Source organism: Manis javanica, chromosome 11, assembly GCF_040802235.1.
Source record: "Manis javanica isolate MJ-LG chromosome 11, MJ_LKY, whole genome shotgun sequence".
Taxonomy (NCBI): domain Eukaryota; kingdom Metazoa; phylum Chordata; class Mammalia; order Pholidota; family Manidae; genus Manis; species Manis javanica.
The window spans coordinates 67,310,490-67,333,483 of record NC_133166.1 but is presented as its reverse complement, the minus strand read 5'-3'; the positions used below and the strand labels follow the sequence as shown (position 1 = coordinate 67,333,483).

The window sequence follows — 22,994 nt, the reverse complement described above, 5'->3', positions numbered from 1 at the left end:
AATACAAAGAATTATTATTAGAGAATACAATGAAAATCTATATGTTAGCAAACTGGATAACCAAGAAGAAATGGACAACTTACTAGAAAATTACAATCTTCCAAGGCTGACCCAGGAAGAAACAGATAATAACCTAAACAGACCAATTACCAGCAGTGAAATTGAATCAGGAATCAAGAAACTACCCAAGAGCAAAATGTCCAGGCCAGATGGATTCACTGCCGTATTTTATCAAACATATGCAGAAGATATAATACCCATTCTCCTTAAAGTTTTCCAAAAAATTGAAGAGGAGGGAAAACTTCCAAACTCATTCTGTGAAGCCAGCATCACTCTAATGCCAAAACGAGGCAAAGACACCACAAAAAAAGAAAATTACAGACCAATATCCTTGATGAACATAGATGCAAAAATACTCACCAAAATATTGGCAAACCGAATTCAAAAATACATCAAGAGGATCATACACCATGATCAAGTGGGAGACATCTCAGGCAGGCAAGGATGGTACAACTTTCAAAAATCCATCAACATCGTCCACCACATCAACAAAAAGAAGTACAAAAACATGGTTCATCTCCATAGATGCTGAAAAAGAATTTACAAAATTCAAAACCCAGTCATGATAAAAACTCAACAAAACAGGTGTAGAGGGCAAGTACCTCAACATAATAAAGGCCATATATGACAAACCCAGAGCCAGCATCATCCTTAACAGCGAGAAGATGAAAGCTTTTCATCTAAGACTGGGAACAAGACAGGGATGCCCACTCTCCCCACTGTTATTCAACATAGTACTGAAGGTCCTAGCCATGGCAATCACACAAAACAAAGAAATACAAGGCATCCAGATTGGTAAAGAAGTCAAACTGTCCGTGTTTGCAGATGACGTGACATTGTACATAAAAAAACACCAAAGAATCCACTCCAAAACTACTAGAACTAGTATCTGAATTCAGCAAACTTGCAGGACACAAAATTAATTTACAGAAATCTGTTGCTTTCCAATACACTAATGATGAACTAGCAGAAAGAAATCAGGAAAACAATTCCATTCACAATTCCATCAAAAAGAATAAAATACCTAGGAATAAACCTAACCAAGGAAGTGAAAGACCTATACCCTGAAAACTACAAGACACTCTTAAGAGAAATTACAGAGGACACTAGGAAATGGAAACTCATCCCATGTTCCTGGCTAGGAAGAATTAATATTGTCAAAATGGCCATCTTGCCTAAAGCAATCTACAGATTCAATGCAATCCCTATCAAAATACCAACAGCAAAAGATACCTCAAGACAAATGCTGTGCATAGAAGCCACAGGGCATAAATCTGCAAAGAAGTAAAAAGCTAACCTTTTCAAACAATATGGCTTCTCTCTCACTTACCAAATTTACATCTCCCTGTATCGCCCCGGAAGATGACTGGTTAGCCAGAGACGGGTAATATCCCTCAAGGGAGGAACAACCTAAGACAGGCACAGTCGCAGGGGGGCCATTAGGTGAGAAATTGGAGATCAACAGAGGTGAAGCTTAGAACCTCACCCCCCCTGTTTTGAGAGGAATCTTCTGCATCCGTGGATGTTTTATTGCCCTTGTCTAGCTCAGATTAACACATAGTCTACAGGCACACACCTGATCATCTACAATTGCTCTCTTACAACACTAAACTATGTTTTCTACCTTTATCTTGCATCTACCTACCACTTCAGCATTTTATTAAAAATAAAAGTTATAATTATAATAAAGGGAGAAATGTGGGATCCACATATAAATCAAGTATAAAAATCAAATGAATATTCATATTTGACCTGATAGTTTATAGTTCATAACGCGTGATCAAAACAAAAAGTTTCTGTGATGACTGCCCTTGTACTGTTCACCATGTAAGAACTTACTCACTATGTAAGAATTTGTTCACCATGTAAGAACTTGTTTGTTATGCTTCAGAAGATTGGAGACTGGGAAGAATTAGGTTTGAGGTGGACTAATGATTGTGCATTGAGCATTGACTCCCCTATACAGATTTTTATTGTTGTTCACAACCATTTGATCAATAAATATGAGAGATGCCCTCTCAAAAAAAAAAAAAAAACCAACAGCATTCTTCAACAAACTGGAACAAATAGTTTTAAAATTCATATGGAACCGCAAAAGACCCCGAATAGCCAAAGCAATCCTGAGAAGGAAGAATAAAGCAGGGGGGAGCTCACTTCCCAACTTCAAGCTCTACTACAATGCCAGAATAATCAAAACAATTTGGTACTGGCAGAAGAACAGGCCCACAGACCAGTGGAGCAGAATAGAGAGTCCAGATACTAACCCAAACATATATGGTCAATTAACATATGCTAAAGGAGCCATGGACATACAACAGGGAAATGACAGCCTCTTCAATAGCTGGTGTTGGCAAAACTGGACAGCTACATGTGAGAGAATGAAACTGGATCATTGTCTAACCCCATACACAAAAGTAAACTTGAAATGGGTCAAAGACCTGAATGTAAGTAATGAAACCATAAAACTCTTAGAAAAAGACATAGGCAAAAATTTCTTCAACGTAAACATGAGCAACTTCTTCATGAACCTATCTCCCCAGGCAAGGGAAACAAAAGCAAAAATGAACAAGTGGGACTATATCAACCTGAAAACCTTCTGTACAGCAAAGAACACCAACAACAGAACAAAAAGGCATCCTACAGTACGGGAGAGTATATTCATAAGTGACTTATCCAATAAAGGGTTGACATCCAAAATATATAAAGAGCACACATGCCTGAACAGACAAAAAGCAAATAATCCAATTTTTAAATGGGAAGAGGATCTGAACAGACACTTCTCCAAAGAAGAAATTCAGATGGGCAACAGACACATGAAAAGATGCTCCACATCACTTGTCATCAGAGAAATGCAAATTAAAACCACAATGAGATTTCACCACGCACCAGTAAGGATGGCCACCATCCAAAAGACAAACAACAACAAATGGTGGCAAGGTTGTGGAGAAAGGGGAACCCTCCTACACTGCTGGTTGGAATGTAAATTGGTTCAACCATTGTGAAAAACAGCATGGAGGTTCCTCAAAAAAAAACTCAAAATAGAAATACCATTTGACCCAGGAATTCCACTTCTAGGAATTTACCCTAAGAATACAGCAGCCCAGTTTGAAGAAGACATATGCACCCCTATGTTTATTGCAGCACTATTTACAATAGTGAAGAAATGGAAGCAACATAAGTGTCCATCAGAGATGAATGGATAAAGAAGATGTGGTACATATACACAATGGGATATTATTCAGCCATAAGAAGGAAACAAATACTGCCATTTGCAACAACATGGATGGAGCTAGAGGGTATTATGCTCAGTGAAATTAGCCAAGTGGAGAAAGACAAGTATCAAATGATTTCACTCATCTGTGGAGTATAAAAACAAAGAATAAACTGAAGGAACAAAACAGCAGCACACTCATAGAACCCAAAAATGGACTAACAGTTACCAAACTGCCGAGGATGGGTGGGAAGGGAGGAATAATGAGAAAAAAGGGGCATTATGATTAGGAGGCATTATGTAGGGGGTCACACAAGGAGGGTGTACAACACAGGGAAGACAAGTAGTGTTTCTGTAGCATCTTACTACACTGATGGACAGTGACTATAATGGGGTATGTTGGAGGGACTTGATGATGGAGGGAGTCTTGTAAACAATGTTAGTCATGTAATTGTAGATTAATGATACATACATACATAAATACATAAATAAATAAAAAATTTAAAGAAGTTCCTTGAAGAGGCGGAGCCAACATGGCGGTGTGAGTTGGACAGTGGGAATCTCCTCCCATAAACCTACAAATTTTTGAAAATGCAACAAATACAACTAATCCTAAAAGAGAGACCAGAAGACACAGGCCAACAGCCAGACTACATCCACACGTGCGAGAGCCCAGCACCTGGTGAAAGGAGAAGATACAACCCCCGGCCCGTTGGGACCCGAGCACACCTCCCCCCAGCTCCCAGTGGGAGGGAGAGGGAACCCAGGACTGCTAAACACACAGCCCCAGCAACCCGCACCAGAGCGCAGACACAGTGCATGCGTGGAGGGCTGGAAACTAGGGAAATTGGGCAGCAAGACCTCTGAGCGGGTTCCGAAGCTGATGCCCCTGTGACAAAGAAAAGCGAGTGCTTTTTGAAAGTCTTAAAGGGAAAGGGACATAACACCTGGATGGATACAACACAGGTCACAACCCAGTGGCTGGAAACTACAGGGAAAACCAGGTGCACTAACCCCCGGGCAACAACTCTGAGACCCATCATGGAGGTAAACAGCCAAACAGCCCCCTGGGTCCATTACCCCTCCGGGCGCTGCAAAAGCAGAGAAACAGCCTAAGGCAGACTCAGCCCACAGAAAGGGAGATTCCTCCATATCAGCCGGGCAAGACACAAAGACCCGGTCTACACGCAATTACCCAACACAAGCCACTAAGGGTCGCAGTCGTACCAGTAAAGAAAGGCCAGTAGCAAGTGAAAAGTTTGGCCCTTCCAGCTGACAGTCAATAGCACCTGTCAACATGAAAAGGCAAAAAAATATGATCCAGACAAGACTAACCCAGACAGCTTCGGCATCTGCTACATCTTCCCTTGAGAAGGAAACTGGGGATATAGATTTAACCAGTCTTCCTGAAAAGGAATTGAAAACAAGTCATAACCATCCTGATGGACTTGCAGAGAAATATGCAAGAACTAAGGAAGGAGAATACAGAAATAAAACAAACTCTGGAAGGACTTTCAAACAGAATGGACGAGATGCAAGAGACCATTAATGGACTAGAAAACAGAGAACAGAAACGCAGAGAAGCTGATGCAGAGAGAGATAAAAGGATATCCAGGAATGAAAGAATTCTAAGAGAGCTGAGTGACCAATCGAAACGGAACAATATCCGCATTATAGGGGTACCAGAAGAAGAAGAGAGAGAAAAAGGGATAGAAAGTGTCTTTGAAGAAATAATTGCTGAAAACTTCCTCAAACTAGGGGAAGAAATGGCTTCTCAGACCACAGAGGTACACAGAACTCCCATGACAAGGGATCCAAGGAGGACAACACCAAGACACATAATAATTAAATTGGCAAAGATCAAAGACAAGGACAAAGTATTAAAGGCAGCCAGAGAGAAAAAAAAGGTTACCTACAAAGGAAAACCCATCAGGCTATCATCAGACTTCTCAACAGAAACCCTACAGGCCAGAAGAGAATGGCATGATATACTTCATGCAGTGAAACAGAAGGGCCTCGAACCAAGACTACGTTATCCAGCACGAATATCATTTAAATATGAAGGAGGGATTAAACAATACCCAGAGAAGCAAAAGTTGAGGGAATTTGCCTCCCACAAACCACCTCTGTAGGGCATCCTACAGGGACTGCTCTAGATGGGAGCACTCCTAAAAAAGAGCACAGAACAAAACACCCAACATATGAAGAATGGAGGAGGAATAAGAAGGGAGAGAAATAAAGAATCATCAGACCGTGTTTATAATAGCTCAACAAGCGAGTTAAGTTAGACAGTAAGATAGTAAAGAAGCTAACCCTGAACCTTTGGTAACAACAGACTTAAAGGCTGCAATGGCAATAAGTTCATACCTCTCAATAATCTCCCTAAATGTAAATGGACTGAATGTACCAATCAAAAGACACAGAGTAATAGAATGGATAAAAAAGCAAGATCCATCCATATGCTGCTTACAAGAGACTCACCTCAAACCCAAAGACATGCACAGACTTAAAGTCAAGGGATGGAAAAAGATATTTCATGCAAACAACAAAGAGAATAAAGCAGGTGTTGCAATTCTGGTATCAGACAAGACAGACTACAAAATAAAGAAAGTAACAAAAGACAAAGAAGGACATTACATAGTGATAAAGAGCTCAGTCCAACAAGAGGATATAACCATTCTAAATATATATGCACTCAACACAGGAGCACCAGCATACCTGAAACAAATACTAACAGAACTAAAGAGGGAAATAGACTGCAATACATTCATTCTAGGAGACTTCAACACACCACTCACTACAAAGGACAGATCCACCAGACAGAAAATAAGTAAGGACACAGAGGCACTGAACAACACACTACAACAGATGGACCTAATAGACATCTACAGAACTCTACATCCAAAAGCAACAGGATATACATTCTCCTCAAGTGCACATGGAACATTCTCCAGAATAGACCACATACTAGCTCACAAAAAGAGCCTCAGTAAATTCCAAAAGATTGAAATCCCACCAACCAACTTTTCAGACCACAAAGGCATAAAACTAGAAATAAACTGTACAAAGAAAGCAAAAAGGCTCACAAACACATAGAGGCTTAACAACACGCTCCTAAATAATCAATGGATCAATGACCAAATCAAAATGGAGGTCCAGCAATATATGGAAACAAGCGACAACAACAACACTAAGCGCCAACTACTGTGGGACACAGCAAAAGCAGTCTTAAGAGGAAAGTATATAGCAATCCATGCATATTTAAAAAAGGAAGAACAATACCAAATGAATGGTCTAATGTCACAATTACCGGAATTGGAAAAAGAAGAACAAATGAGGCCTAAGCAGCAGAAGGAGGGACATAATAAAGATCAGAGAAGAAATAAATAAAATTGAGAAGAATAAAACAATAGCAAAAATCAATGAAACCAAGAGCTGGTTCTTCGAGAAAATAAAATAGATAAGCCTCTACCAGACTTATTAAGAGGAAAAGAGAGTCAACACAAATCAACAGAATCAGAAACGAGAAAGGAAAAATCACGACGGACCCCACAGAAATACAAAGAATTATTAGAGAGTACTATGAAAACCTATATGCTAACAAGCTGGAAAACCTAGGAGAAATGGACAACTTCCTGGAAAAATACAACCTTCCAAGACTGACCCAGAAAGAAACAGAAGATCTAAACAGAACAATTCCCAGCAACGAAATTGAAGCGGTAATCAAAAAACTACCAAAGAACAAAACCCCCGGACCAGATGGATTCACCTCGGAATTTTATCAGACATACAGGGAAGACATAATACCCATTCTCCTTAAAGTTTTCCAAAAAATAGAAGAGGAAGGGACACCTCAAAACTCATTCTATGAAGCTAACATCACCCTAATAAAAAAACCAGGCAAAGACCCCACCAAAAATGAAAACTACAGACCAATATCCCTGATGAACATAGATGCAAAAATACTCAACAAAATATTAGCAAACCGAATTCAAAAATACATTAAAAGGATTGTACACCATGACCAAATGCGATTCATCCCAGGGATGCCAGGATGGTACAACATTCGAAAATCCATCAACATCATCCACCACATCAACAAAAAGAAAGACAAAAACCACATGATCATCTCCATAGATGCTGAAAAAGCCTTTGACAAAGTTCATCATCCATTCATGATAAAAACTCTCAGTAAAATGGGAATAGAGGGCAAGTACCTCAACATAATAAAGGTCATCTATGATAAACCCTCAGCCAACATTATATTGAACAGCGAGAAGCTGAAAGCTTTTCCTCTGAGATCAAGAACTAGACAGGGATGCCAACTCTCCCCACTGTTATTTAACATAGTACTGGAGGTCCTACCCATGGCAATTAGACAAAACAAAGAAATACAAGGAATCCAGATTGGTAAAGAAGAAGTTAAACTGTCACTATTTGCAGATGACATGATACTATACATTAAATACTCTAAAGACTCCACCCCAAAACTACTAGAACCGATATCGGAATACAGCAAAGTTTCAGGATTCAAAATCAACACACAGAAATCTGTGGCTTTCCTATACACTAACAATGAACCAACAGAAAGAGAAACCAGGAAAACAACTCCATCCACAATTGCATCAAAAAGAATAAAATACCTAGGAATAAACCTAACCAAAGAAGTGAAAGACCTATACTCTGAAAACTACAAGTCACTCTTAAGAGAAATTAAAGGGGACACTATCAAATAGAAACTCATCCCATGCTCATGGCTAGGAAGAATTAATATTGTCAAAATGGCCATCCTGCCCAAAGCAATATACAGATTTGATGCAATCCCTATGAAACTACCAGCAACATTCTTCAATGAACTGGAGCAAATAATTCAAAAATTCATATGGAAACACCAAAGACTGCGAATAGCCAAAGGAATCCTGAGAAAGAAGAATAAAGTAGGGGGGATCTCACTCCCCAACTTCAAGCTCTACTATAAAGCCATAGTAATCAAGACAATTTGGTACTGGCACAAGAACAGAGCCACAGACCAATGGAACAGACTAGAGAATCCAGACATTAACCCAGACATATATGATCAATTAATATTTGATAAAGGAGCCATGGACATACAATGGCAAAATGGCAGTCTCTTCCACAGTTGATGCTGGCAAAACTGGACAGCTACATGTAGGAGAATGAAACTGGACCATTGTCTAACCCCATATACAAAAGTAAATTCAAAATGGGTCAACGACCTGAATGTAAGTCATGAAACCATTAAACTCTTGGAAAAAATCATAGGCAAAAACCTTTTAGACATAAGCATGAGTGACCTCTTCTTGAACATATCTCCCCGGGCAAGGAAAACAACAGCAAAAATGAACAAGTGGGACTATATTAACCTGAAAAGCTTCTGTACAGCAAAAGACACCATCAATAGAACAAAAAGGAACCCTACAGTATGGGAGAATATATTTGAAAATGACAGATCCGATAAAGGCTTGGCATCCAGAATATATAAAGAGCTCACATACCTCAACAAACAGAAAACAAATAACCCAATTGAAAAATGGGCAGAGGAACTGAACAGAGAGTTCTCTAAAAAAGAAATACAGATGGCCAACAGACACATGAAAAGATGCTCCACATCGCTAATTATCAGAGAAATGCAAATTAAAACTACAAAGAGGTATCACCTCACACCAGTAAGGATGGCTGCCATCCAAAAGACAAACAACAACAGATGTTGGCAAGGCTGTGGAGAAAGGGCAACCCTCCTACACTGCTGGTGGGAATGTAAATTAGTTCAACCATTGTGGAAAGCAGTATGGAGGTACATCAAAATGCTTAAAACATACTTACCATTTGACCCAGGAATTCCACTCCTAGGAGTTTACCCTAAGAACGCAGCAATCAAGTTTGAGAAAGACAGATGCACCCCTGTGTTTATCGCAGCACTATTTACAATAGCCAAGAATTGGAAGCAACCTAAATGTCCATCGGTAGATGAATTGATAAAGAAGATGTGGTACATATACACAATGGAATACTACTCAGCCATAAGAAGAGGGAGGACAAATCCTACCATTTGCAGCAACATGGATGGAGCTGGAGGGTATTATGCTCAGCGAAATAAGCCAAGCGGAGAAAGAGAAATACCAAATGATTTCACTCATCTGTGGAGTATAAGAACAAAGGAGAAACTGAAGGAACAAAACAGCAGCAGAATCACAGCACTCAAGAATGGACTAACAGGTACCAAAGGGAAAGGGACTGGGGAGGATAGGTGGGTAGGGAGGGATAAGAGGGGTAGAAGAATGGGGGTATTAAGATTAGCATGCATGGGGGGGTGGGAGAAAGGGGAGGGCTGTACAACACGGAGAAGACAAGTAGTGATTCTACAACATTTTGCTATGCTGATGGACAGTGACTGTAAAGGGATTTATAGGGAGGATCTGTTTATACAGAGGATCAAAGCCTAAGTTGGCTACCCCGAAAATGAACTAAGATATGATATGAAAAAGAACTTCCAACATCAGCACTCTCGGGATGATTCATGCCAGAAGATGATGATCAAAAAACCCCAACAAAGATCCACGCGCTGCTACAGGTTGTAGATGCACTCATCCCACCAGTTCCTGGACTTGCCATGGGAATGAAGGAGATATCTAAGCTGGCCTGTGCATACAGTAAAACAACAAATTTGACTGGATCTATACTGTTCGAACTCAACCAAGAATTAGGAGAAGTGCAAATTGTAGCGCTCCAAAATCTGACAACTACAGACTATTTACTGTTTAAAGAACATATGGGATGTGAACAGTCCCCAGTAATGGGCTGTTTTAATATGTCTGATTTCTCTCAGACTGTTCAAGTTCGTTGGACAATATCCACAGTATCATAGATAAGTTTTCACAAATGCCGAAGGTGCCTAACTGGTTTTCTTGGTTTCACTGGAGATGGCTGGTAATTATAGGTATGCTTTGGTTATGTAACTGTACTCCTATTATGTTAATGTGTGTGCACAATTTAATAAGTAGTTTAAAACCTATACATGCTTATGTTACTCTACAAGAAGATATGTCAAGGGAATAATCTTCCCATGTTTTCTTCCATCTGCTACTTCTATAGCTTTTCTTCTTCCTTCCTAATTACAACCCTTAAATAGAATTCGTGCCTCATATCGAATTTACCATGTATCATAATTCTTCCAAGTGGTAAAGATACCTGAAGACAAATGCTGGGCATAGAAGCCACAGGGCATAAATATGCAAAGAAGTAAAAAACTAACCTTTTCAAACAATAAGGCTTCTCTCTCACTTACCAACTTTACATTTCCCTGTATGGCCCCGGAAGATGACTGGTTAGCAGAGACAGGTAAGATTCCTCAAGTGAGGAACAACCTAAGACAGGCACAGTCGCAGGGGGGCCATCAGGTGAGAAATTGGGGATGAACAAAGGTGAGGCTTAGAACCTCTCCCCCCCCTGTTCTGAAAGAAATCTGCTGCATCCGTGGATGTTTTATTGCCCTGTCTAGCTTGGATTAACACATAGTCTACAGGCACACACCTGATCATCTACATTTGCTCTCTTACAGCACTAAACTATGTTTTCTACCTTTATCTTGCATCTATCTACCACTTCAGCATTTTATTAAAAATAATAATAAAGAGAGAAATGTGGGATCCACATATAAATCAAGTATAAAAATCAAACGAATATTCATATTTGGACAGATTGTTTATAGTTTATAATGCATAATCAAGACTGAAAGTTTCTGTGATGACTGCCCTTGTACTGTTCACCATGTAACTTACTCACTATGTAAGAATTTGTTCACCATGTAAGAACTTGTTCTTTATGCTTCAGAAGATTGGAGACTGATGAAAATTAGGCTTGGGGTGGATTAATGATTGTGCATTGAGCATTGACTCCCCTATACAGAATTTTATTGTTGTTAACAACCATTTGATCAATAAATAGGAGAGATGCCCTCACAAAAAAAAAAAAATGTACATGCTTCCAATTGTAAAATTAAAAAGTAACCAGGATGTAATGTATAGCATAAGAAATATAGTCAAAATATTTTAACAACTTGGTATGGTGATAGCTGGTACCTAGAATTATCATGTATATAAATGTTGAATCACTGTGTTGTACACCTGAAACTAATGTAATACTGTGTGTCCACTACCCTTTAATAAAAAATAATTATGTACAGAAAAAAAAAAAAAGAAGTTCCTTGAATGTGGCAGTGAAAGCCTAAGGCATTTAATTCAGTGTCTGTCCTGCAAAGAGATCACTTCCTTACTAATACCTAGTTTTAGCAGACCCGGTGAGGCATGAAAATTTCATAATATATTTGCATTGTTCTATGTAATTTGACATGTTAAGGGGACCTCCTGTATTGGGCTTTCTAGGAACTTCAGCCATGTTGTGAGCTTCTTGAGTTTGGAGATGGATCTTGAAAGTTATGGTACACAGCTTGGTTTATACAGAGGTAGTGACTTGTTCTTCAGATTGACCGTAAATGCAGTTTCCAGGGATTGTATTTCTATGGCATGGTAAAAGTCTACCAATCTCATTTTCTTTTGTTTTTGAAACCTTGAAGCTATTTGTTCTTAGGCCAACTTAATCTAATGTAAATTTGTCTGTTAATGTTGAATCAAGTTAATCATTGTGAGCACTGCCTTTTTATGCTCTTAATCAGTATTTTATGTTTTAACCCTCAAAATTAATTTTCAAGCCATCAAAGGAACTAATAACTTAGAGATAGAATATATTAATATGGTTGGGGACAATTAGCTGTGAATATCAGCTTAATGTTCTTACTCATTCTCACAAAGGCTTTCTGCCTATTTAGGTTTCCACCATGAATGAAATGAAGAGTTATTCCCAAGCTGTCACTGGAGTGAGTTTTTTAAATCCTCTTAACCTTCTGGGAATAGTTGTGTTTTTTTCTTTTAAATTTGTCCTATATCATCTCTGCTTTAAAGCCACCAAATGTCTCACAGGAACATCCCTCAAATCTGTTAATGTGTGTCTGAGTAGCCCAGGGTTCCTGTGTCACATAACAGCAATGGCAAGCCCACAGGGTTGTTGCTTTTCAGCTTTCAGAGGGGTGTTGGCCTTTCTCATCCCTGATTATCAGGCCTACTTCTTACTACCACATCATGCTGATCCTTGGAGAACTTCACCCAATTTAATCATATGGGATCTTAAAGCAGTTAAGTTCTGAACTAGTTTCCATCGTCTTTGAAAGGATGCTCATGTTTTCTTTTTATTTACTTTTTCTCTTGAATAATGCTGTTGAGTTTTATTTGAATGAGGGCTCAATCACAAATTAAGGGAAGTCTTCTGGCCTTTTGTTAAAATATTGGATGTACTGGTATTTTAGAAGGAGGAAGCATCTCCAGGCTCAAAATGTGTAATTTAGTCTTTGCTGGGGTACTGAGAAAGCAAATCCAGCATTGGAGTAATTGACCATGGTGGCACCAAGACTTTAAAGCAGAGTATAAAGAATACTAGGAATGACCCAATAACTTAATTGTCTTTTTACCATTTTACAGTTTTTTGCCAGTATGTTGACATATCCCTTTGTGCTTGTGTCTAATCTTATGGCTGTCAACAACTGTGGGTAAGTACCTTGCATTTCTTACCCAAGTACTTGGCCAATCGAAATTTGGGGAAGAAAAGTCATTGATGCTATTTCTAGATTTCCTAATTTTCTCTATGTCCCATATCAGTGGCATCACTTTATATTACAAACAGCCACCTCATATCCTTTTTTGGAATAGAGAAGGACTTAAGTATTATTTCTCAAGTACTTACAAATAATATGCGCTTGCCAGTAGTTAAGGTCCTATTCTGAAAATGGCAGAATAATTATCAATTACTCTATTTTTACATCTTTCCTTTATTTTAAATCTTTATCCTCTTTTTTTTATGAAAGTTACAGAAGGTGTGTCAGGGATTTAATGATAACCCATACCTGTTTCTCCTAGGGGCTTCATGGAGAAAGTGAGTTTTAAAAAAGGAAAATAGGATATTTAGTCCATGGAAAGTTGCTTAACCTTTCACAGCATTGGTTAGGATGGGTGGGTGGTGGTATGTTGGTGGACCCCATTGATCTACAGCTTCTAGGTAACAAGTGACCTCACCAAGTTGGATAGAAGCTTTACCTATTAATTGAAAACTCTGTCCCAGTACAGTACCTGAAACAGTATGCTATTAGACGTGTCATTGTTTTCAAATAATATGTCAAATATATCTGTGTAGTTTTGAGTGCAGTTATTGTATTTTATATCATGTTCCATTCTGTTTGTTTTATGATTTATAGAGCAGCTGCTGCATTTTAGCCCAGAGCATACTAGAATGATGTGTTCAGTTTATTACTATTCCTTACAATTTTTTAGAGAAGAAGTGATAGGGGTTTTACACCTGAGTAAAGAGCATGTAGTCAACACTGTTTATATCCATTGTCATATTTAGGTTCTTTTGAGCACCACTTAGTTTTTAAATCTCCCTTTCCTGCTCTTAATCATATAATTGCCATGTTCTAGAATTTAATTTGTCCCTAAATTAAAAACCTAGATGTTTTAGAAAATTCATAACTGATTGAAATGTCTCTTTGTTGATTCAAAACCTAAGTATAAGGGAGGGAAAATCTTTTTGGATGCTTGCTCTTTACCCTGCTGCAGTGTAATTTATTTCATTACAACTAAAATTGCCCCTCAGGTAATCTTCTAGATAGGAGAATATTTTGACCAAGATTTATTAAACTCCTTAGATAATGCTTTATAAATGTTAACTGAATAGCTGATCTTTTTTTCTATTTCAGGCTTGCTGGTGGGTCCCCTCCTTATTCCCCAATATATACATCTTGGGTAGATTGCTGGTGCATGCTACAAAAAGAGGTACTTCTCTCTCATTCTCTCCTCCTCCTCCTCCTCCTCCTCATCCCTCCTCATATTTTATTTTATTTATTTTGTTTTTGTTGGGTCATTAATGTCTCTGGGATCTCAGGTTAATTCTTATAGCTTATCCTTTACCTACCAGTTAATGTACCCTTTATAATGTTCCATATGTCACTCTGGCATAGTAGTAAAATGTGCTGCTTAGGAATCATTGGTGGCAGGGAGTGGGGAATAAAGAAATAAGAATCCCTAGATGTAATCTGGAAGCTGTTTGAGTGATCACATTCAGGTTACAAATAGGGTCTGGATAGTCTTACTAGTTGTTAAAACGATTGCCTTGATTTGAGATTGGTTTTTTCCAACCTCATCTTTTTCTGACTTCTCAGAATCTCCTTATATATTTAAGTGTTGTCCTATAATATAGTAGAGAGGAACTGAGAAATGAGAAGCTGTTTATGACACTCTCACAGTGATGTTGAGAAAACTGATCTCTTAACTTCTAGAGTCTTGTTAGTAGATAGTTTTGTCCAGACTCTAGTTTACTGTTTATTATTGCTGTGAGGTAAGTCATTGCAACCAAAGATTCTTGACCAATCTAGGCAAAGCCTTATTAGGAACCAAAATAATGGGTGGCTGTGTGCTAAATTTGACAGCAGATCACTTAAAATGGCCATTAGCTTAAAGCTGTTTTTGAGTGGGAAGCACTTTTTAAAGGATTGTAGAAGAATGTTTATGAAGAAGCTCTTTGTTGCATTACATTATAGCACCAGTGACACATATGAGAAAGGCCTTTGTTCACAGAGCTTAGGCTTCCCCAGCCTGAACTTAGGGGAACTCTGAATGAAAAGGCCTATGTGCGACTGTGGTTGCTTTTGCTCAGTGTGCATGCCCAGCAGGTCCCCTCTGTGAATCCAGGCTAGAATGGTTTCTGTGCATACCTAATTTGAATGTTCTGGGTCTCATTCTGAGTTTTATGCTCTCTGTTGGACAATCTCCTTTTGTGGCCCCTTTTTAAAAGGAAAGATGGCCCTTCTTTCCCTGTTTTGTAACTAAGCCCCTACTATAGAAGGAAAACAGAAAATGTAGGAATATCAGACCCCTTATCTATAGAGGTAACAATTGGTGCTATAAATCCTTAAGACAACAGCAAATCTTGATTGGGTATTTACTATTTATCAGACATTATACTAAGAGCTTTCCATGTATCAATTCATGTAATCTTCAGAGTGACCATATGAAGATTAGATGTCATTCTTTATCATCCCACTTCACAGTGAAGAAAGTGGGACTGGGAACAGTTAACACTAATTGTGTATAACCCAAGGTTACAGCCTCTGTTTGGAGAGCAGCATCTCTGTGTGCAGGCTGTCTAACTTCATAGTCAACTAAGTAAAAGCTCACAGCATTATTACTTTAATTTTAAGATTTTATGAGTACTTCCTAGAGACATGACCATTCCATTAAAAAGTAAAAGCTAGCACTTACTGAATGTTAGGAGTGTTCTCAGCATTTTCTATATATTGACTCATTTGATGACCCAGAATCCAAACTCGAAATTCTGTCTAATATAAGACATTCCTGCTTTACCCATATGGCAGAACTGTAGTTAGTTCCACTAAAACTCAGCTTGAGTCAGGGAATACAAAGTGCTATGCTGAGGTGATAATCCCAGTTTGGTCCTGGTCATAATTTAATCATGTCTCCCAGAAACATGTCCCATTTGATATATACTGATTTGGACTGGCTAACCACATCTTCACACTAGACTTTATTTGTTTTTGTTTTTGTTTTTTCCAGGGAAATATGAGCCGAGGAAATAGCTTGTTTTTCCGGAAGGTCCCCTTTGGGAAGACTTATTGTTATGACCTGAGAATGTTAATTTGAAGATGTGAGACAGGGACAGTGACATATCTTTAGTCCTAGATGCACAGAATTATGGGAGAGAATGTTGATTTCTATATAGTGTGGCACACTTTTTTTAATAATCATTTAATCTTGGAAAAATGGAGGTGTTTGGTGTCTGTCTTTTTCCTTTTCTCAGCGCAATGTAATTTACCATCGATATTCCCTGTTTAGTTATTCTGATACGGAACATTTTTGCTCCAGACTCTTCATGTTTTTTAAACAGAAAAAAAGTTCAGGTTTTCCTAAAGGCACAGACAGGTCCTATGCTTTGAGTGTTAATTTAAGGCTTTGTAAAATGAAGAACGTGATCCCAAGAAGAAAGAAATAATTCTGTAAACCTTAAGACATTTAATAAGACAAAACCATATGGGAGGTTATAAATGACCTTTTCTTTAATAGATCCTAAAAATTCAGCAGCATCCAGCAGAATCTGCCTCCCATTGTATGCTTCTAAGCACATTTGATTAACCCTGTTTCTCATACTTCAAAAAAGGACAATACTTTGCTAAATTAACCCTAACAAATCTCTACATGAGGCATTCATGCCTTCAGTATATTATTGAATGTATTAAATTGTAACCAATAACAAAAATAAAAGGACAGATATAGATTATAAGCACAGTTTGGAATGGGAGTGTAAGGGCTTCTTTTTGCCACAGAAGAAATTACTGTGGTTGTATAAACTGAAAAGCAATACTGCAGCAGCAGCCCTCTTCTCCAAGAGCCAAATCTTTGCCAGTTCCTAAATCACACAGTTAGACAGTTCTGATTATATATCATTTTTTGTTCTTCCTTTTTGTTGTTCTTGCAGAAGGTGACTAGTTCGTTTTCATTCCTAATGATGCTCTTGGAAAGTCTCCTTGTAACTTCATACCTGATAATGCAGACTGAAGTCAACACAGGATTCTTACAGTGGTTGACCACCCCACATGTTACCCCCTCAGGCATGTTAACATATACAGGAGAGGAAAAAAATCACGTGAAAGAAGTAAATTTCAACTCAAGCATAAAGCTTCTATTTACTCAGGCCTTTTGAAAGCTGGTTAATATGCTCTAAATGGGAAAGGATATGGTTTCACTTGTTTAAGTAATCCGTTGGGATGTTGCCAAATGAATAAGCACTTAATTTGCTGCTTCTCAGACTTCTCTGTTACAGCCACAGCACCCGTAACAGAGTGAGCCTAATCAATCTCCTTGCTCCCCCAGGGTTAAGGAATACAGCCTTAAGGTCATGGGTAGCTTACCTTGAAATCATCTTTGGTGTCTCTTACTTTGTCTCAAAAAGTAATGTAAATTTTGTATTCTATTCAATATTATCTGTATTTGTTTTAATATAAAATGTTTTGCATTACCTACCTTTTTCCCAAAAATTTTCAAGTAAAGATCTAGGAAAATGCCCAATGCTTATTATCCTGTGGCTTCTATACTTATACATGCCTGCCTATTGCTAGTTGAGAAGCTTGTTGTCTGACTGTAAGAACCAGTATGCCACTGGAGGGCACCAAGGCTTCAGTTTTGCCTGTACAGTTTGGGCTGCCAAAAAATTTCACCAAGGCCCGTCAATCAGTCTAACTGCATCCAAGCTACAGGCCCAGTAAAGGTACCATACCTGTGCTCCTCCATAAAATTTTATATGCTATTAACATAATCAAAAGTCTGAAGTTTATTTAGGGGCTAATAAATGCAGGTAGGTATTCTTAAGACTCACATGCAAGAAATAATGAACAGACTCATTACATGTGTAAGTAATACAAACTTACATCAGTAATACAGACGTATATAAGCTGCACCTGTGTAACTGGGTAAGTGGTTTGTGTTGGCAGTGCTAAGTTACCAGGAAATAGTCCGCCTGGAGTGTAAAAAAAGAACATGGGGTTTTCTGGAATTTTGGAGGTAGTTGTAGAAATACCTGTATAAAAGACTGTGCAGTCTTAGGGGATTAAAGATAGCGGCATGAGAGGAGAGACAGAGGCTTCCTCCTAAAACTGGATACAATTAGAAAATATAGTTGGTGCAACTAATCCTGAGAGAGCAACAGGAAAGAGGATGGCACCAGACTGCATACACTTGGAGAAAAGAGTAGACCTCACAGAACAAGGTAACGTACCAAAGCTGTGGCCAGGCGGGACCCAAGCCCTTCCTCCATCCCAGCTCACCGGTGGGAGGAAGAGAATTGGAGCAGGGAGGGAGTGGAAGGCCTGGGACTGCCTAATACCTAGCTCTGGAGATATGCTCTGGGAGCACAAACCTACATTTCATGGTGCTTTCATGATACATGAGTCCTGGGTTGGAAAGTTAATAGAGTCAGAATTCCTGGAGAGACTGAGATTCCAGCCGCTTGTGGAAAGCAGGGATCCATATCCGGCTGCTCTGGGACAAAAGTTTATACCTGTGTGCTCAGACCACTGGTTAAGGCAGTGGAGACAGGCACAGCAGCCGGAAAGTGGGAAACAGCTCTTTCCTCCCCCTAGGCACCAGTACCGCTCCCCTGTGACCCCAACATTGCTTCAGGGGCTGAGCAGCTCCAGTGTAGAGCTTCTGGACACTAGAGGGCGCCATATACAAATATGAAACACCAAAGGAACCTGGTCCAGAGTAAAATTAATACAACTCTGGAGAAATATTTAAATGACATGGACCTTACAATACTTCCTGAAAGGGAGTTCAAAATAAAAATCAGCATGCTAATGGAGGTACAGAAAGATATCCAAGAACTCAGGAATGAATTCAGATCGGAGATCCAATCACTGAAGAGCATGATGGTGGGTATTAAAAGCAGGTTGGATACAGTGGAGGAGAGGATAAATGAAATAGAAACTAGAGAAGAGGAATACAAAGAAGCTGAGACACAGAGAGAAAAAAAGGATCTCTAAGAATGAAAGAATATTGAGAGAACTGTGTGACCAATCAAAACAGAACAACATTCACATTATAGGGATAACAGAAGAAGAAGAGAAAGAGAAAGGGATAGAAAGTGTCTTTGAAGAGGTAGTTGCTGAAAACTTCCCCAATCTGGGGAAGGAGATAGTCTCTGAGGCCATGGAGACCCAGAGATCTCCCAACACAATGGACGCAAGAAAGACCACACCAAGACAGATAGTAATAAAATTGGCAAAGATCAAGGATAAGGACAGACTATTAAAAGCAGCCAGAGAAAGAAGTAAGATCACATACAAAGGAAAGCCCATCAGGTTACCATCAGACTTCTCAGCAGAAACCTTACAGGCCAGAAGGGAGTGGCATGATGTATTTAATGCAATGAAGCAGAAGGGCCTGGAACCAAGATTACTTTATCCAGCAAGATTATCATTTAAATTTGAATTAGGGATTAAACAATTCCCAAACAAGCAAAAGCTGAGAGAATTTACCTCCCACAGACCATCTCTACAGTCTATTTTGGAGGGACTACTATAGATGGAAGTGTTCCTAAGGTTTAATAGCTGTTACCAGAGGAAATAAAACCACACTAAAGAAAGTAGAACAGCTAATTACTAAGAAAATGCAAGATTAAATTAACTATCCCCAAAGTCAACCAAGGGATAGACAAAGAATATAGAATATGATACCTAATATATAAAGAATGGAGGAGGAAGAAAAAGGAGGAGAAAAAGAAAAGAACGTTAGATTGTGTTTGTAACACCATATTAAGTGAGTTAAGTTAGACCCTTAGATAGTAAGGAAAGTAACCTGGAACCTTTGGTAATCACGAATCTAAAGCCTGCAATGGCAATAAGTACATACCGATCGATAATCACCCTAAATGTAAATGGACTGAATGCACCAATCAAAAGACAGAGTCACTGAATGGATTAGAAAACAAGACCCATCTATATGCTGCCTGCAAGAGACTCACTTTAAACCCAAAGATATACACAGACTAAAAGTGAAGGGATGGAAAAAGATATTTCATGCAACTAACAGAAAAAAAGCAGGTGTTGCAATACTTGTATCAGACAAAATAGACTTCAAAACACAGAATGTAACAAGAGACAAAGATACATTATATAATGATAAAGGGGTCAATCCAACAAGAAGACATAACCATTATAAATATCTATGCTCCCAACACAGGAGCACCCACTTATGTGAAACAAATACTAACAGAATTAAAAGGGGAAATAGAATGCAATGCATTCATTCTAGGAGACTTCAACACTCCACTCACTCTGAAGGAACAGATCAACCAGACAGAAGATAAATAGACAGAGGCACTGAACAACACAATACAACAGATGGCCCTAACAGACATCTACAGAACTCTACACCCAAAAGCAACAGAATACATATTCTTCTCAAGTGTACATGGAATATTTTCAAGAATAGATCATATACTAGGCCACAAAAAGAGCCTCAGTAAATTAAAAAATATTGAAATTGTACCAACCAGTTTCTCAGATCACAAAGCTGTGAAACTAGAAATAAATAATGCAAAGAAAATGAAAAATCCCACAAACACATGGAGGCTTCACAACATGCTCCTAAATAACCAATGGATCAATGACCAAATAAAAACAGAGATCAAGCAAGATATGGAGACAAATGACAACAATAATTGAACACTGCAAAATCTGTGGGACACAGCCAAGGCTGTGCTAAGAGGAAAGTATATTGCAATACAGGCCTACCTCAAGAAAGAAGAACAATCCCATATAAGCAGTCTAAACTCACAATTAATGAAACTAGAAAAAGAACAACAAATGAGGCCCAAAGTCAGTAGAAGTAGCGACATAATAAAGATTATAGCAGAAATAAATAAAATTGAGAAGAATAAAACAATAGAAAGAATCAATGAAAGCAAGAGCTGGTTCTTTGAGAAAAACAAAGTAGATAAACCCCTAGCCAGACTTATCAAGAAAAAAAGAGTCTACACACATAATCAGAAATAAGAAAGGAAAAATCACTACAGAAACCACAGAAATACAAAGAATTATTAGAGAATACTATGAAAATTTATATGCTGACAAACTGGATAACCTGGAAGAAATGGACAACTTTCTAGAAAAATACAACCTTCCAAGGCTGACCAAGGAAGAAACAGAAAATCTGAACAGACCAATTATCAGCAACGAAATTTAACTGGTTATCAAAAACCTACCTAAGAACAAAACTCCTGGACCAGATAGCTTTACCGCTGAATTTTATCAAACATTTAGTGAAAACCTAATACCCATTCCCCTTAAAGTTTTCCAAAAAATACAAGAGGAGGGAATACTTCCAAACTCATTCTATGAGGCCAGCAACACTTTAATACCAAAACCAGGCAAAGACACCACAAGAAAAGAAAATTACAGACCAATATCCCTGATGAACACAGATGCAAAAATATGCAACAAAATATTAGCAAACTGATACATCAAAAAGATCATCCATCATGATCAAGTTGGATTTATGCCAGGGATGCAAGGATGGTACAACATTCGAAAATTCATCAACATCATCCACCACATCAACAAAAAGAAGGACAAAAAACACATCATCATCTCCATAGATGCTGAAAAAGCATTCGACGAAATTCAACATCCATTCATGATAAAAACTCTCAACAAAATGGGTAGAGAGCGCAAGTACCTCAACATAATAAAGGCCATATATGACAAACCCACAGCCAACATTACACTTAACTGTGAGAAGCTGAAAGCTTTTCCTTTAAGATCGGGAACAAGACAAGGATGCCCACTCTCCCCACATCTATTCAACATAGTACTGGAGGTCCTAGACATGGCAATCACACAACACAAAGAAAAGGCATCCAGATTGGTAGGGAAGAAGTTAAACTGTCCCTGTTTGCAGATGACATGATATTGTACATAAAAAACCCTAAAGAATCCACTCCAAAACTACTAGATCTGATATCAGAATTCAGCAAAGTTGCAGGATACAAAATTAATACACAGAAATCTGTGGCATTCCTATACATTAACAATGAGAGAGAGAAATTGGGAAAACAATTCCATTCACAATTACATCAAAAAAAAATAAAATACCTAGGAATAAACCTAACCAAGGAAGTGAAAGACCTATACTCTGAAAACTACAAGACACTAATGAGAGAAATTAAAGAAGATACCAATAAATGGAAACACATCCCATGCTCATAGATAGGAAGAATTAATATTGTCAAAATGGCCATCCTGCCTAAAGCAATCTGTAGATTCAAAGCAATTCCTATCAAAATACCAACAGCATTCTTCAACAAACTAGAGAAAAATCATCCTAAAATTCATATGGACCCACAAAAGACCTCGAATAACCAGAGCAATCCTGAGAAGGGTAAATAAAGCAGGGGAAATTATGCTCCCCAACTTCAAGCTCTACTACAAAGCCACAGTAATCAAGACAATTTGGTACTGGCACAAGAACAGACCCATAGCCCAATGGAACAGACTAGAGAGCCCTGATATAAACCCAACCATATATGGTCAATTAATGTATGATAAAGGAGACATGGACATACCATGGGGAAATGACAGCCCCTTCAACTGCTGGTGTTGGCAAAACTGGACAGCTACTTGCAAGAGAATGAAACTGGATTATTGTTTAACCCCATCCACAAAAGTAAACTCAAAATGGATTAAAGACTTGAATGTAAGTCATGAAACCATAAAACTCTTAGAAGAAAACATAGGCAAACATCTCCTGAATATAAGCATGAGCAACTTCTTCCTGAACGCTTCTCCTCAAGAAAGGGAAACAAAAGCAAAAATGAACTCATGGGACTACATCAAACTAAAAAGTTTTTGTACAGCCAAGGACATCATCAACAAAACAAAAAGGCATCCTACAGTATGGGAGAATATATTTGTAAATGACATATCCAACAAGGGGTTAACATCCAAAATACATAAAGAACTTACACACCTCAACACCCAAAAAGCAAATAACCCGATTAACAAATGGGCAGAGGATATGAAGAGACGGTT

At 38.4% G+C, this 22,994-nt stretch overlaps 1 protein-coding gene across 4 annotated transcripts in view; it reads left to right on the top strand.

Moving 5' to 3' along the window:
• MTCH2 (mitochondrial carrier 2) overlaps positions 1-22,895 on the top strand; it is a 53,914-nt gene extending 31,019 nt beyond the window's left edge. For 2 of the 4 annotated variants that reach the window (XM_037016504.2, XM_037016505.2), the window contains 4 exons: positions 12,117-12,164; positions 12,823-12,890; positions 14,094-14,169; positions 16,886-22,895. In XM_037016504.2, the coding sequence (XP_036872399.1) occupies positions 12,117-12,164; positions 12,823-12,890; positions 14,094-14,169; positions 16,886-17,110 (417 nt within the window). In that variant the 3' untranslated portion in view covers positions 17,111-22,895. Of the gene's footprint in view, positions 1-12,116; positions 12,165-12,822; positions 12,891-14,093; positions 14,170-15,966; positions 16,178-16,885 lie in introns of those variants that run through there. The other 2 variants (XM_037016506.2, XM_017671499.3) reach the window with 1 other exon arrangement.
• The last annotated feature ends 99 nt before the right edge of the window (positions 22,896-22,994 follow it).